Below are 16,390 nucleotides of genomic sequence, written 5' to 3' on the forward strand. Positions count from 1 at the left end.
CAGAAAACTGCTATTCTTTTTGATGAGAATACTGAAGATTTTTTCTTCTTCTTTGTGAGAATACTGAAGATTTGTGCTTTTTTATTGTTGTTTTGGGAGGTTTTTATTAGATCCAGACTAGATCCTGCCACTCCAGGATGACACTAATAGGAGAGCTTTACTTTTACTAACAATGACCCAATAGGAGAGCTTTACTTTTAGGATATTATAATGATCATATTTTAACTGTAGGAAGCTGATTAAAGTCTGGAGATGGTTTAACATATAGTACATCTTGTTTGATATCTTTACAAAAGCCAGAAATAAATAGGCAGTAAAAAAAAATCAGAGAAAGGCACAAGTTGACTCAATTTCTGTACAAACAGTAAACTTAAGATTTATTCCCAAAAGAAAAAAAAAAATAAACATTTTCTGGAGGCAGATTGGGGGAAATAAACAAAAAGCTAACATGATACCAAAACCAACAGGCTATTTAACTGTGACATACTGAACACATTCCTGGATTTCTGCCTTCATTGTTTTACCTTCACAATATTTTCTACTCCATGCTTACACTCGGCTTTCTGGAATGGAGGAAAACACTACCAATATACAGGAACATAAGAATGTTGCAGACCAAAAGCCAGCCTTCCTGTATCTTCCTGGGATATTCATTATTAGGAGGTTAACTCATTTCACACTTTTCCACATTTTGCTTTCCATCTCAAATGACCAATACAGCTTGTGAAGGCATCGTGCCACATTCTCACTCCAATATGAAACTTGTGATAAAATATGTGCGTCAGCCAGACATCCATCACACTCTCTCCTTCGAATTACATGCAGCTTGGCCTGGAAAACCCTCTGGATGTTTTGTTGTAATTAACAGTCATAACTAGAAGGAAATCTCACACTGTCACTGACTAATCATCAGCTCTCAGGGAGCTATATATCAAGAGGTGGTGAAAAGAGCAAGCTGGAAGACAGGGAAGATTCAAGTCGCGGCTTGTGCAAATGCTTAATGATTTAATCACACTCGTGCAAGTTCAATGGGAAAAAATGAGATGTTCAGCTGGGAACTGTAAACCATGACGTATGATTCACCGCAAAACTGATGGTACAAACTGAACAGCAGAATGTTACCACCTTTTTCATCTTAATACATGAACTGTCTTCCAAACAGTAGAAAAACTGGACTAGGAACACAAAGTCCTTACATAAAACAAAATAAAAAAATAGCAGCTAGAACCCTGGCTTAAGCTACTACCTAAGATCTGCACCTCCTAAGGGCACACAGAACTAGATACATTTGAAAGCCAGACTCCTCTCTCTGCCACTGTGTCTCATTTGTATTCATGAAATTGGTGAAACCCATTTCTTAAGGCCCCTTTTACCCAACTGATCACCACCATATCTGCTCCAGTAAGGTCAGCTAAGGTGGGTTTTAACAGCAATCCACAAGATGCAAAAAACTCAGCTTGGAACTTGCTAACTTTTGAATAGAGCATATGGTTTTTTATCCTCGTGCCTCTCCTTGATTGATCATGTTCYTCCAGCCATTAAAGAAAGATATAACCATCTCCTCCACAGCACTGTTCTCTTCAAGTCACATTTACTGTTTTCTGCTTCTACTTAAGAGCGTGAAATGGGAAAAATCAATGGCAAGTTAGTCACTCAACTTAGATACTCTTTCCCAAATAATTCTTACAATAATCAGTGCCAAATGCCTCATGGAGCTTCCCATTTGATTGCATGCAATGATTTTTTCCCCTCAATTCAAGTCTAAATCACCTCTTTCCAAACTATTTGACAAGGCTCCAGTTAACAGGGACTTCAAAACTAACTGGTAACAGTCATATTTATGTTAAAGAAGGCCCTCTTGAAGAAAACTCTCAACTTCAGAACGTGCCATGTAGATGGCAAATCATAAATCTTCTCTTATAGAAGGTAAGTTGTGAGAACCATATTCCACAGAAAAGCCCAAAGCTCAAAAAATCTGCAAGTTTTTTCCTAGACAGCCATCACTGAAATGAGGCTAACGTTTGCTAGCTGTTCAGCACGTAGGAGTTAAAGTGAAATATGAACAGAACAAACTAATTTGCACAGCTTTTAGTACAATGCAACACACTTTCCAACCCCTTAACAAAAATATCTAATCCCCCAAATCATTTCTACTTAAGACCTAGTTGGCAACTCCTGTGCTTAATGCAGCATAACAGTAGCTTTGGAATAAATGCAAGATAAGGTATGGAACACGCATTGAAAACTTCTGCTTTGAATCCTAACATCAATATAAAAGACGAAGATGCAATTCAGCACCAATGCCCAGACTCATAGCAACTGGCAGGTGCACTTCAGCTGACAGATAATACTTGGAAATAGTTCTTGACATTTAATTTCCTCAAATTTCTTTATAATCCTTCACAAACCCTTTGAATGTAAACAGTTTGGTGTTCTTCGTCTGCAAAGTAGAGATAAGGCATATATGACAGAGGTTACCTAAAAATGCGAAGGTCATTTACCGTCTCAGTAGCAGAAAGAATCCAGGTGGCTTGAGGTGCTGATATCTCTGTGCTCATGACATGAGAACACGTTCCCCTATTTTCCAGTTCTTTAGCTACATTAGCCGAAACATTACATAAGTATATGAATTGTATAGGCCGTGTACATGAACAGGACTTCTATTCCCAAAGCTTCCTATTCACCAGACTGCCACTTTCCACAAACTCCTCCATCTGTTTTGGTAACTGAATTTGAATACAGATATTAAAAGGTAGTTTAGGACAAAAAACTACAGCACTGACTGAGTGTATCCTCTGCACTCCTCACCCTGCTTGTTCTCAAAGTTCTACTATTTGCATAGACTCTATATCGCAAATGAATGGAAAATTAATTATTCAGCTTCTAATTCCCATTGCATGTTGATGTTTATTTAATTGAAAATTATATAATTGCTTTATGTTTTTAACATCCCTCATAAATATGTATTTTTAAACACAATCCTTTAAAGCAAATTAGCACAGAATATCTGGTAATGTGAGATTGGAGTGTTTTAGTTGGGCAAGGCCAGGGAACACCAATAGGCTAAAAAAAAAAAAAAAAAAGAAAAAAAACCACCCAACAACAACAACAAAGTGATGTCTCTCACCCTTTCACAGCTTTCAGTGGACTACCATGGTAACCAGCTTTCTAAAACAAGGTTGATCAAACTCTGAAACACTAATTTTAATGCAAAAGTAGCAAAGAAGGGACAGTTAAGAATTTAACAGCCTTGCCCTTCACAGACCTACAGGTCGTGAAATGCTCGACTCAGAATGAACTTGGCAACAATTTTTTTTTTTTTTTTTTTTTTTTAAAGTGTTGGTGGTAATGCATTTACCTATTAAGCTTCATATTGCTAGTTTTAGATCAGGCAGTATGAAATACTTTTATTTGGAGCCTTAGCTGACAATGTGCTCCAGTTTTAAAAATCACCTGCAAAAAACTTGAGCTCCACAGTCAATCTAGCACACTGGTAACAGTAACTTAAGTGTAATCTGCAATAAACAGACAATCAGCACTTGCTTGAGGCGCGGAAAGCTACTGCTCCTGTTAACCTGGTAGAGACCCACATTTGGAAGAAGGAGGAGCATGAACTGAGACCTAGTGTTAATACTCATGAGAGTGGTGGGGTACTCCTTCCCACTCCTCACTAAATTTCCCACGTCCTCAGTTCACTTAAAAGCTACAAAATTAAACTTTCTGTTAGACAAAGTAGGATTGGGGCCATGCAAGCTAAGTGATGCCACTCTGAGAAGAAAAAAAAAAAAAAAAAATTTACCCTGAGTAAGGACTTCTCAGAAAACTGGCACAAATTGCTCTAGACTTCATGAAAGTCCCACACATCTGAGGTCTCTATAGAAATGCAAAATTGCCTGCAGGACTAAGTGCTCTCTAAGGAGGCAACTGCAATGCACCAATACTACCTACACTGATATCTGCCTAACTTAGAGTCACTGCATTTATCCTTGTTGAACAGATATCAGTAAAACTTTTCAGCAGACCTTGATAATGCTGCCCTAGCAAAATGTCTGCACAGATACCATGCTGATTTAAGTCAATTATACAACTGATAATCTATTAAGCTGCTACAGCACCTGGATACAGACAACTTCTACAGTTGGTCGTGGTGGCTTTGCTTGCAGCTGCAGGCTTGAGTAATAAGTACATTACACCAGATGAAGAACACACATTAAACAAAAAAGAAACAAAAAACCCCAACTTATTCCCAGATTAAAAACTGTGGTTTTTTGTCACATCTTTGGCTATAGCCATGTGCAAAACTAGCTTCAGGTGAGGACAGAGGTGCAGTCTGACATTTTCACAGCCACTTTTGCTGACTTCACTGCTGGCAGTTACGGGCAGGGAGGAAAAGAACAAAATTGAGCAACAACAATAAAATCAGAATATATACCTATGTGATCAGGAGAAATATTCAGCAAAAAAATGGCCTATTTAGTAACTGAACAAAAAGAACAACAAATTCTGAAGAGCAAGAAACAAACCTCTGCACGCTCTGCCTAAGTCTCTGCTCAAACTTGTGGGAGTAGCAACTTTCCCCAGCTGTTCATTTGGGGAAAAAAAAAATCTAACTAGTTGCTACAGACATAAGAATGCTCCAGATGAAGATGTGCAAAGGCACAGAAGTTAACATTCTTCTCACGGAGAACTCCAAATCTAGGACCATTCATAATAAATCCTGTGCTATTACACGTTGTCCAAATCAAAAGGATAAATGATCGAACTACAAACCAGCCTGGAAGGTAGGAGGATCTGAAGTCCACGTGCTGTTAAAATCAATTCATAGATGAACTTATCAGTCACCTGAAATAGCTTCTAGTACTAACATCCACTTCCTGTAGCTCATCCTAACTTTCATATTCCACCCAGATGAACCACCTGGTCAATAGCACCTCAAATAAATCATCTTTGGAGGAATAAAAAGGGATAAAGAAGAGGAAGCCTGAATTTATCAGGGAATGGAAGAAAGAAGGAATTCACAGATGACAGAATTACTTTCATCTAAGAAATGTCATAAATCAGGAATTTCAGATTGCTAAATATGCTCAGGCATAGCCTTTACTTAATAAAACATTCAGTGACGTTTTATTTGTATCCACTCTTAAATTCCTGCTTCTATTTAGTCTGTCTCCGAGTGTTAAATTCCAGCTGTGGGTTAAATTTGGGCTAAGCTTATATACAGCAATTACCAGTTGAGCTTCAGTTTACCAGCTGTGTAAATAAGGAGTCAAAGAGACTCAGTAAAAGGAAACAGGGGCAGCCAGAATCAGACTATGAGGTTTTGGTTGTCTAAGTGATACCCGAGCATTTGGGGGTGTAGGAATTCAGCTTGACACATGTAAATGGCTAGTTACAAGCACCACATGGAGCAGGATTTTCTAGGAGCTACGTATGTCTTTTTAACTTAGGTGTTATGATATTTCATTGCAAATTCAGAGTACATCCATTGCATTTGGCTGTCCATTCTAAAACCAACTTCGTGTTATGCAAACACCAGCAAGGGGCTGATGATACAAACTCCACACAAATGTACATGCAAGCATCAGCAACAGGACTTAGTTGATGATTACAGTTATGGGCAGGTCGATTCCTACCTAGTCTCACCTAAATCACCATATTCGCTACAGAATTTATGACAATAATTAACTTTAATAAATCACATTTTGGAGCTCGCTTTACTTGTTTGACACAGGGCTAGATTTTTCACTGTACAAAATGCTGACAATTTTTATACCAGCAATTTATACATGCCACAGAAGGAAGAACAGAGCTTTCCTCTGTGTATGTTTCTAAGTGTGTTTTAGAATTTTAGAATTCTAATTCAAATTCAATTGAAAAAATACGTAACTTAGGGAGAAAGAAAGGCAAGGATCCACATGTGCAACACTGGGCATCACAAAACACCCTGCCGAAAAGTAGGGCAGCAATCACTTTCAGGCCCCTTGCAAAACATTTGGTCTGTAACTTAACCATAGTGCTACTGCTTACTAACAACTGAAGAGCTAAAATGTTAGAAACATTACTGAAGCCAAGGGTCTCTATAGCACCAGTCTGAGTGAATACAGACTTGGATCCATAAAAAAGCCATTTCCTAGGCAATGAGGTTAAAAATAATAAGGGTATTTAGCAAACTTTCAAGGAAAGAAAAGAGCCATGAAAGAAAGAGAGCTTGAATTAAAATAGCCAATATACTTCTTTTGTTGCTGTTAAATCTTTCTAGAATAAAGAGTCTAAAACAGATGAGAAAATGAAAAGGAAGCAACACTAGAAAGGAATTAAGGGTATATATTAAATACAGACCTAAAAGCTGAACAAATTCACTTAGCTGTTGAAAAATATGAATAGGAGACAGAAAAAGAACAAGGAATTCTCTTCTAATTCAGTGGAACCAGGAGAAATCCCCCTCTCCTAAAACAGGCAGGTCAGACAAGTACATCTAGAGCAGCAGCTGTTCTGAATGATTATAAATATCAGTTAATCTAAGGAATGGGGAAAGATCCTGAAATACAAGAAAAATGAATGGGGGAGAGGAATTTTCTTGGATTAAGATACAGTAAGCATACAGGAGGAACAGAAATTCCAATCTGCAAGTGTTGTTAAAGCTACAAGTACACCCTAGGGAGAACAATTCACACTAGGCACACGCAGACACAGGGGCTAATGTAAGCAACTATAGCCTTTACCCATCCCTATGAGTGAGGCACTATATTCTGAACTAAGAGAAAAGCCTAGCCGTTCTGTTCTAAAGCTAGAAAATAGAGATGACAGAAGTATATCTGGAGTGAGAATAAAGCAGCAACTCTGAGGGCTATTCAGGCAGCTACAAGAACTACAAATAATTACCGTTAAGAATGAGAGCAGAATCATCTGACTTGCTTCTAAATTGAAGTGGTTTAAGTTTTTAAATTGATACTCCCGCCATGACATAAAAGCCTATGTAAAGTGAGCAACACTCTATTACAAGTGATAAGGAATAAGAAAGGGCAGGAAATTGTCTTGAAAAAAGTTTGACTTTCCTCCCTCTTTTATATCTTGAGAAACAGAGACGCCCCAAATGGTTCTACTCCACCTCTAGTTATGACTAAAATTAATCTTCATATAGCCACAGCTTCAGGTTCATCTCAAATTGCAATGTCTCAGCAAAGCTAGCATTCATCAAGGATGGCTCATTTTGAAGTCTCTTACATCAAAGCTAGGTCAATACAATTTTCAGTAGGGGGCTACATTCCTATTTTCCTAGCCTGCACACTGACTGTCCTTAATTGACAGGTTCTTTATGCATAGAGGGGTATATTTGACACAAAGCAAACACATATGCTATTGGAGCTTTTCTGTAATGACAGCAGGATAAAGGAGGTCTTTGAAGTTCATGGAGGAGTAGGAAGAGGTGTTAATTTAAAAAGCTTGTCCATATACCCAAGAGCAGAAAAACAGCAAAGTACCAATTAATAATTCACACTTCTATGCCACATGTTATCAGAGTATCTCAAAACAGTTTGCTAACATTGATTAAGTCTCACAACATTCCCCTGAAACAGATAAGCATAGATGAGCTCTACTCTGGGGGCATTTTGTGGGGTTGCTCTGTGCCTCATTTTCTCTATCTGTTAAATAGTGATAATTACCCTATCCTACTATAGGGAGTGGTTCAGGAGTTTCCTGTTTGTGAAATTTATGGTTTTTTTTTTTTTTTTGTTTTGTTTTTGTAAAGGGAAAAATAGCACACAAGGGCAATCCTGTATGTCAGACTTCACTCAACTACRCTATGAATTACAGCTGCTACATATCGTGGCTAGGGGGAAGAAAATACTTCATCTTGATTTAATAATACATTACAGGTTGTCACTCTTGCTCTGTTCCTAAGTATCCACAACAACTACATTCTGTATGTATAGGATTCTTGGGTGCTATGTTAACATGAAGCTCATCATAATGACTGTAATTAGATCTGCTGTAGAAAGACTGGTGAGAAAGGAAGGACTGTCCTCAGTAGCCTTTCATTCTCAATTAACACAAAGTGCTTTGTATCCTTGGAAGCGAGGAACAATATATCCATAGGGGCCAACTCAGGAGGAAAGCGTCATTTACATTCAGATGGGAAGCTGAGCACATTATACTGTTTAATCCTTATATTGAAAGACAGATATATAAGCATCACCTACTTGCAGATGGGGAAATGGCAATTGAGGAAAAACTTTGGACTGCCAAAGGATAGACAGAGCCAGAATTTCAATTCAGGAAATTTTTACTCCTAATCTTGTACTTCGGGCCCACTTTTTCTTGTCAACTGCGCCTTTTTTTGTTYGTTTGTTTTAAATATGCCATTATTATTATAGTCCTAATGAAAGAGATTTCCTTTTCTCTTGTTTCAATGTTCTTTTACGAACAGAGTAAGACAGAATTACTTTGCTTAATCATTTTACTAATCTGACTTTTCCAGAGGACCAAAGGTATAGACAAAGTAACAGCTTCATGAAATWCAGCTCTTTTCTTCTCCTGAGCCTGACAGGCACTTCCAAAAGCAGACTGTCATGACAACAAACATCTTGGATGCAATCCAGACAATTAATCTGCAGAGGATGCAGCCATCCCCACTTTGGAAGGGAATACTGACGCTTAAGGCTTTTGGTTTTTTTTAAAAAAAAAAAAAAAAAAGAAACACAACCACACACCAACATGCACACAAAACAAACCCTTACCATACCGTACATGTTAATCTTACTAAGCTGCCTTAGGCCTACAATGAAAAACACCTCAGCCTTCAGCACAGTGGTGACCGCATTGCTGCGGTGGCAGTATACAAGCTTTGGTCCCTCAGAAGTCTTTTCCTCCCATTCGCAATGTTTAAGCAGAGAGCAGGCCAAGCCCTTCCCTTGGAGGCTCTGCCTGAGCAGGGCTGTCCCCAAGATGAGACACAGAGCACAGCAAGCAACTAAGATCACCCATTTCATTTTCAGATATCAACAGATATCATAGGTTCATAGGTTAAGCTGAGAAATTGCCTGGAAGAGAGACTGTCATATACCTCCATGCCATTTTTGTTGGCATTTCTGTTGCATCTTTTCCCTCTTTGCCTAACATCAAGGAGCAAGTTTCGTCAATAATATTTATCACTATTTTAGTTGTCTCATCTTCAATGGACTAAACAATCAGCACTCCTTCAATTTTCCTAATTTCATGTGCTTTCATGCCATGCTCTGTTTGTGCTTCCTGCTCACTATGGACCCAAACAGGCTGCACCACTTCTGCAAATAAAACGCATTTTCCATTTCATCTCTGATCTCTCAACAGTTACTCAGACATAAAAAGGTTTAGCAGATGATGCCCAGTATGTGTATCATCAGCTTTAATTCATATGTATTTCATGTTTTATAGAACAACACTGAATGAAGTTATAGAAAACAAAACCAAGGAGCACCAAATGCAGCTATAGCAGAAGTTAAAAAGAAAAGTGACATAGGTTGTTTTGTGAAATTCTCTCAAAATTGGATATAGATTAACTTAAAAACAGTAAAAAAAAAAATTCTTCCCTATCCTGACCTTTTTATTTAAATACAAAGATGAGGATGAGTAGGAGACTCGTCCTGCAGTGAAACTTACCTTGTAGAAAGGAAACAAGCAACAAAGAGCTAAATTTAATCTAAACAAAGTTACTCATCTAGGAAATGGGCATACTGTTGAACTACTTCAAAATAAAATGTTATTATTGATCCTTCTGGGTCTAAACCATCTCTCACGGAAGCTACTGTCTTAAGCACTTCAGTGAGCACTGGATCACAGACTCAAARTGATTTTGCAAAAGTGCGTTTCAACTAATCTGAAAGAGATGCCAGCAGCTTTCTGAGCCCTCGGACTGAAAGACTCCCACACACCCTGCATGTTTCACTTGTGTTATTTGCAAGATTAGGAAACAGCAGTCCTATCCAATGCAGAGTAAGTCAGAAGAATTATGTTTTCTTCTGAGCCTGTTCCACATTAATTAAAGCTGGTATAATGTTACAGAACAGAATAAAACACCAGTCCTACCTTGAGGGCTTTCACAGCTTTCCTCATCACTGTTGTCTTGACAATTATTTTGACTGTCACACACGAAGCTTTTATCAATGCAAAGACCGTTTTTACAGTGAAATCGGGCAGTAGAGCAAAGCAAGGGATTTGCTGCTGTAAAGACAAAAAGTGAGATCTTTCATTAGAATTTCTCTTACCTCGGCAGTGAAATAGTCTCCAAGCAATCCCTAACAACTGACTACAACTCAACAGTTGGTTAATTCACTGAATATGTGCGAGTAATCAGGCAGATCTGGTCTCTCTCAACCACAGTAAGTGGGAAAGTCTAATTCAGGAAAGATTCATTAGAATTAGGAGAGTCCTAAAGATGAGTCCGCTCATCTTTAACTCAAGACTTCTTGACTTGAGCCCTTATCAGGAGCACTGTTGGGTGCTCAGGATTTGCTCACTTTCAAGACATAAGATATAGCGCTGCCTAACAGCTAAGTCATATTAYGGTAGCCTCAGTTTAGCAAAATTCTCTTATTACAAGCAACAATTCTGGTTGAAAACTGCCATGAATCATAATGAGAAGAGCCCCCAAATGAACTTTGTCGAAAATTCTTGCCCAGCTGCCAATGCAGGACCTGAAATTCCAAGCGAGGTAAGCTCTCTGTCAAGATTGCAGAATTTCTGGAAGCTCTTTACAAACCCTATCCATGATCACGATGCATGCCTTTGCAGGAAGGTAAAGCCACACTGCTAAGCAGGGGTCATCAGACCAGCAGCTGTTCAGTTCCAGCCCTTGCTGGGTGTGCTCCTGCCCCAGGCAGAGTAGGAGCTTTCCTGAGTGCCAATCTAGACACCACGGCTGGGCGGAGGTCCTCTCACTAACAACAACAACACAATCTCAAGCGACCCAATCACTCTTCCCCAAAGGGTTGATATCAACATTCTTCAACTCCTCAGTGTTTGAACTGTACTTCCTTTTGAGGGCAATAAGCACATTGCAGTAATTCCTACAAAATTCTCTYCAAGTAATAGTTTATGTTCTTTCAAATAGTGTTAGGTGATAAGCACACACCGCAAAAGCAGAATAAATTGTCAGCTGACTAATAGAGGTAGTCTTTTACCTCTTCTACATCTTGCACCATATTTACTATTCTGTCCAGTCTCTTTTAAAGCCTCAAGTAGTACAGTTTTCACCCTTTGTCCTAGGAGACTCTTCCACGAGTCTCACTCTCAACATTTCCTTGATATTCATCTCAAGTTTTTTTTTTTCCTCTTTACTAATTTTATCACTCTACTTTTAGCCATACCCCAGCACACATAATTATAAAATCCCTCTCTTTGAACAATGTTTACACTCTTCATATATAGCCTTATCTTCCTACATAGTCATGGCTTAGCTGAGATGTACATAATTTAGCTGTTTCTAATAATGTCTCATAAATCATTCTCTGTCCCTAAGTAATTTTTGTCACTCTTCTCTGAACTTTTGCCAATTCTTGGTAATGAGGTGACCAAATAAATTCAATATTCTAACTGAAAAACTTTAAAATCTGTTTAGATGCCTTGTCTGCTTCAAAGTATTCCTCTGTCACAGTAACAAAGAGGATTACAAGTCCCTAATACTGACTGCATATTTTTAAAGAGGTGCCCTTAAAGAGTAATTAAAAAAAAAAAAAACCCATTTGAAAGCCTGCCATGCATATAACCTGATGTGTTTTCGACCCTGAGAACTGCCATTTGTCAATTCCRCCACCTCAAGGGTATTAAGGTATATTTGTCCAAAAATTTTCCAGTTCCATTTTTTTAAGCATAGGCTAAAGATTGCAAATTATTTCCCTAGCCTTTAATCCTCTTTCTGTAGTTTTCTCTGCTCTGCAGAGGTGCTATGTCTCTGCCACAATCCTCCCAGGACTCAAATCAGACTCTCTAGGCCAACAACACATGACTCTTAAAGGATACTGCTGCTGCCATAGAGACCTCAATATGTGAGAGGAAAGCATATAAACAAGAAAGCTATGTCCTCTTAGAAGCAGACTTTGATATATCACTGTAAAGATCACCTCTTTTGTTATCTTTGAAAGCTGGTGTCTGTTGTTCTCCTCCTGACCTTTAAATGTCATGAAAAGAGAAAAAAAAATAGCCCACTCCAACAACAGCAGGAACAAGCATTTGCTGCAGGCTTCTACCTCCAGAGCCACAGAACATCAGGGCATTTAGCAGCTCTTGCTAATAAGAAGAGTCGCTCAAACATGACCCTTCTTTACTGCTATGATAGATCCTTGCTGTATTCACAGATACAAATGAATCTGTGCAACCACATGCAAAGGTTTGAACCCAAGCGTGGTAGGTGCGCTTTCGGCCCCCTTTCCTCTCCTGGAGGGACACTGGATCAGTAAGGAAGCCAGTGCTTCCCAACACAGGCATTCCGTTATTCCCAGCTGTCAAGCTTGCTGACACAAAGAATATGATGACTGCAATCTCTATTGAAGTAATAACCCTGAGGTTGGTAAAACTGTCTAAAACATACTTGACTACAGCCCTGTTTGTCTTGGATATAAAACTAGACAAYGAATGTGAGCTTGAGCTAAGTTCTGCTTGGAAGCTGCAGGTCTGCAGTGCAGAACTCTCCCCTCGGGCTGGGACACAGCTTCAGGTAGCTCCTCGAGGCTGAGCACCCTCTCCCTTTTGAGTAAGTAATTTGTGTATTTACGTTTCTGGACTTAGCCATCCATTCTYCACAGTGTAGTAGTTCACTCTCATACTGACATGCAAACTTGTTGAGTTTGCAAGAACTTTATGAGAGGAGTGGACAGTTTGCAACAAACAMCTTTTGTTGCAGAGGTTTGATCATGCTTTACAAGTAAAAAAATAACTTGTCGGCTAGGAGATRTGCCAAAAAATCATGCAGTGGATGAGAACCAAATCCATTTGCTTACTTTGTACCCTGGTAGGCRTAAACCATTAAACAAATCTGGGACTAGCATCACATTCAGCTGCACGCAGGTTCCCCTTGGAAGGCGGCTGGAAAAAAAGGGGGTCTGGTCTGAACCTTGTGATTAAACAGGAGAGACTTCTTAAAGCACCTTCAACCTTCAGGACAGAGTGTGTTTCCATAACATTAAGTCAAGTAGTAATTCAAATGATCTTGCAGCGACTTCCCTGCAAGCTGCTGAGCAGCAGTTCAGGCTAGTGCATTTGCAGGCGCTTTTTTGACTTTGCGCACAACCTCCTTTCTCACTCCAAGAGCCTGYATCACCAAATAAACCTTTCTCCTTTTTTTTTTTTTTTTCCTCCTCTCTTTCAGACCATAAACAATAGATGTGGCTAAATGCAGTAATGATCTAAACAGGTCATCCTCTTCAATGACAAGAAAGGACAAATGAATATTAAGCAATTTTAAGTAATATTTTAACATTTACCCAAAGTGCTCATGTATGTGCAGAGGGGCGCTTCAAAGGTTACGAATGGGTCTTAGAAAAATATACAAGCATTATGTACAAAACACAAGGATGAGTTAGATCTTAAAAGAGTTCTTAAGCATCCCCTCTCAGCCTCATCAAACAAAAGCCAGCTCTGTTTCTGTGATGTAAATAAATGTTCAGTGTGATTCTGTCTCTGACAACAGTAAAAGACTGAATTTTGAGACCAATGTGAATTTTGCTTGACAAATGCAAATAACAGAACAGGCTCTGCCTTGCTTTTCTGTAGCTGGTTCAGAAAGGATACAACTTAAAGTCAACCAGAAAAAGAAAATGCTGCGAAAATTCTCCAATCAGAATGCTAAAAAAAAGCAATGAGGAAAAGGAGGAGTATATATTAATTAAAAGGATGTTTGCACATGTGGGTGGGAGATGGACACAACCAAAACAGATGAGGACAGGTAAAGCATTATCTGGGTTATTATTTCCTGCAGCATAGGAATTCTTAAATGCAGTGGCTTGCAAACAAGTTGGGTATCATCCTGACACCACTCCTGAACATTTGTTCTGTTGCAAAGCTGAGCTACTGAACAAACAATCATAAAAATATATCCTATGCCAAATTGCAGCAGGAAGTACCTAGGCAGAAGCCAGGTTGAAGGGAAACATTTGCTTCTTCTGCAACACTAACTTTCAGAAAACACAACTCCTAGGAAGGATAAGCACAAGCTAGTCATTAGTACAAGGTGCCTAAAGAGGTTCTTTTATAAGGAGTACTGAAGTTTCTATTCCTGTTGAGGCAGATTTCTGACCATCTTTAACACTAGGTGCTACTGAGAGATCTTGTTGCTTGCAGAGTGAGATGCATGAGGATTATCTAGGTGACAAGTGGTGAAGATGTTTGATTTGAAACTGAAGGATAAATTTAGTTTCCTCTATATGAAGTATTGCTCAGATTAAAGAAATTTATTCACTCACAAATAAATTGTACTTACTGCAGTTTTCCTCATCGCTGCCATCTGGACAGTCCTCAAAGCCRTTGCACCGGAAGCGGCCAATGATACAGTGGATTCCACTAGCACAAGGGAAAAACGTGGCACCGCATTTAGATTTGGCTTTTGCTAAAAGATAAAAGCAGAGGAGGACAAAGATTAGGAGAAAGGTGTATAAATGCTAAAGATACTTATTCAGCAGTACTAATTAGGGTATTCTAGACAGTGCTGACACCTTGAATATTAAGCTTATTCCAACTGTGCATTCCCAAGTGATACTGCTTTCAACTGCTTCTAGTTTYTTGTAAATTTTCATTTCTTTGGCCTTTTTTTTTCCCTTCCAATTTAAATAATTTCCAGAACGACTGAAACATTTAAAGTCCAATGGCGTCTCAGAACAACTTTAGTCTCCCCAGTCCTTTGGGGTATATACTCACAAACTTGGCAAATAGGTACTTCTAACTGTCCCTTAAAAATCCATGCTTTGGATACTTCCTCCAGAAGCTTTGGAGATAAATTATTAAAACAGAGGCTCATACATCATAGAGAACAAACAGCAACAATAATTCTTTGTAAAGAAAGATAAAGTGCCATCATTCCAACTCCAACTTGAGGAGACAAACTCCAAAACAGAAGGGATTAAGCAGACCCTAACATGACAGACCAGAGGGCCATGGACCTGCTGGTGCCCCTCAACAGGACAGGAATAGGAGCCATAGGTAGTGTCTTTCTGCAGCCCTGCAGCATATGGATAAGTCAATTCAAGCAGCTTTCTAAGGCAAGGGCAGTATCAGGGAAAACAGCAAAAGCAAAGTAAAAGCAGGTAAGTCCAATGGGGATAAGCAGTTTCAGTGTTAATTTGGAAGGAACCYTTTCTTCCAGAGTTCAAAACTAAACATGGCCTTAGCAAGGCCTTCTTCCGTCACTCAGCAGAGCACATACAAACTGTTTTGAACTGCAGCTACAATAAGTAAACTCTTGTTTGATTTAGTATCCTCCAAAACCAAATTCATGCAGTTCCTCTCTTACATGTTTTTCTTTATTCTACTACATGTTTTCTGTTAGGATTATGAAATATAAAATGGGACAGAGGTATCACTGAATTACACATAGCCATATTTTTTTTTCTCAAGAGAATCTAAGGTCCACTCAGGGAAGAAGGGGGGGGGGGCGGGGGGGAGGAGTTTATCTTGTCAAAAAACTGGTGACAATTCATCCTGAAACAACTGCTGTGTTTGAGATCCCTGGCAGTAGAAAACCCACTGCCAAGACCAAGACATCTGAGCCTTTGGAAAGCTTTACACAACTTAAACCAGCAAGTTTTGTGTTAGACCTTTGAGGCAGATTGATTTTAGCTAAATAATTTATAACCTCGAGGCCTGATGCAATTCCATGCTTCAAGCCTTATAACAAAAGAGGCAAAACATGAGGCTTTGGCCACAGTTCCAAGACCATCTTTGAAGTGAGCAGTTTATAGTAGTGTTCAACTAATATCCGATATGCTGAGCAGCCTGCCAAATTGCTGCTGGGAGCATGTGGTAGCGGCACGTATATGTAAAGAGGAGCCCAACGCTACCCCTTTTACCATGTTTTTTCCTAACATCTTTTCCAAAATACGCTGGCATGACATTCTCATCATCTCCAGATATCTTTCTTTTTAGAGATGCATTTACAATGAGAAAAGTTTCAAGAAAAGGAAGAGAAGAAAGGAAATAAGAAAATAAGAAAGAGATTGTGCCTTTATCCCTCAACACTTACTGGATTCCACTTCTATGAATGAGTTTACTTCTGTCACAGTCAAGGGWCTGGAGGCTAGCTGGATTTCGGAGGCTTTAAGTTTCTAGCAAATCAGAGCCAGAGATGTCTTTTTCCATCTCTGAAAATCGACCTACTATCAACTCTCTCTACTTTCTCTTACCTATCTAAAAGCTAACGCTTCAG

General features: G+C 39.0%; 1 protein-coding gene across 2 annotated transcripts in view; it reads right to left on the reverse strand.

Annotated features, from left to right (window-relative positions):
* LDLRAD3 (low density lipoprotein receptor class A domain containing 3) overlaps positions 1-16,390 on the reverse strand; it is a 91,292-nt gene that overhangs the window by 36,660 nt on the left and 38,242 nt on the right. The window contains exons 3-4 of one of the 2 annotated variants that reach the window (XM_026034765.1): positions 14,453-14,578; positions 10,066-10,197 (exon numbers count right to left, since the gene is read on the reverse strand). In XM_026034765.1, the coding sequence (XP_025890550.1) occupies positions 10,066-10,197; positions 14,453-14,578 (258 nt within the window). Of the gene's footprint in view, positions 1-10,065; positions 10,201-14,452; positions 14,579-16,390 lie in introns of both variants that reach the window. The other variant, XM_026034764.1, reaches the window with a different exon arrangement.

Source organism: Nothoprocta perdicaria, unplaced genomic scaffold (genome assembly GCF_003342845.1).
Source record: "Nothoprocta perdicaria isolate Ctin4 unplaced genomic scaffold, notPer1 scaffold_15, whole genome shotgun sequence".
NCBI lineage: Eukaryota > Metazoa > Chordata > Aves > Tinamiformes > Tinamidae > Nothoprocta > Nothoprocta perdicaria.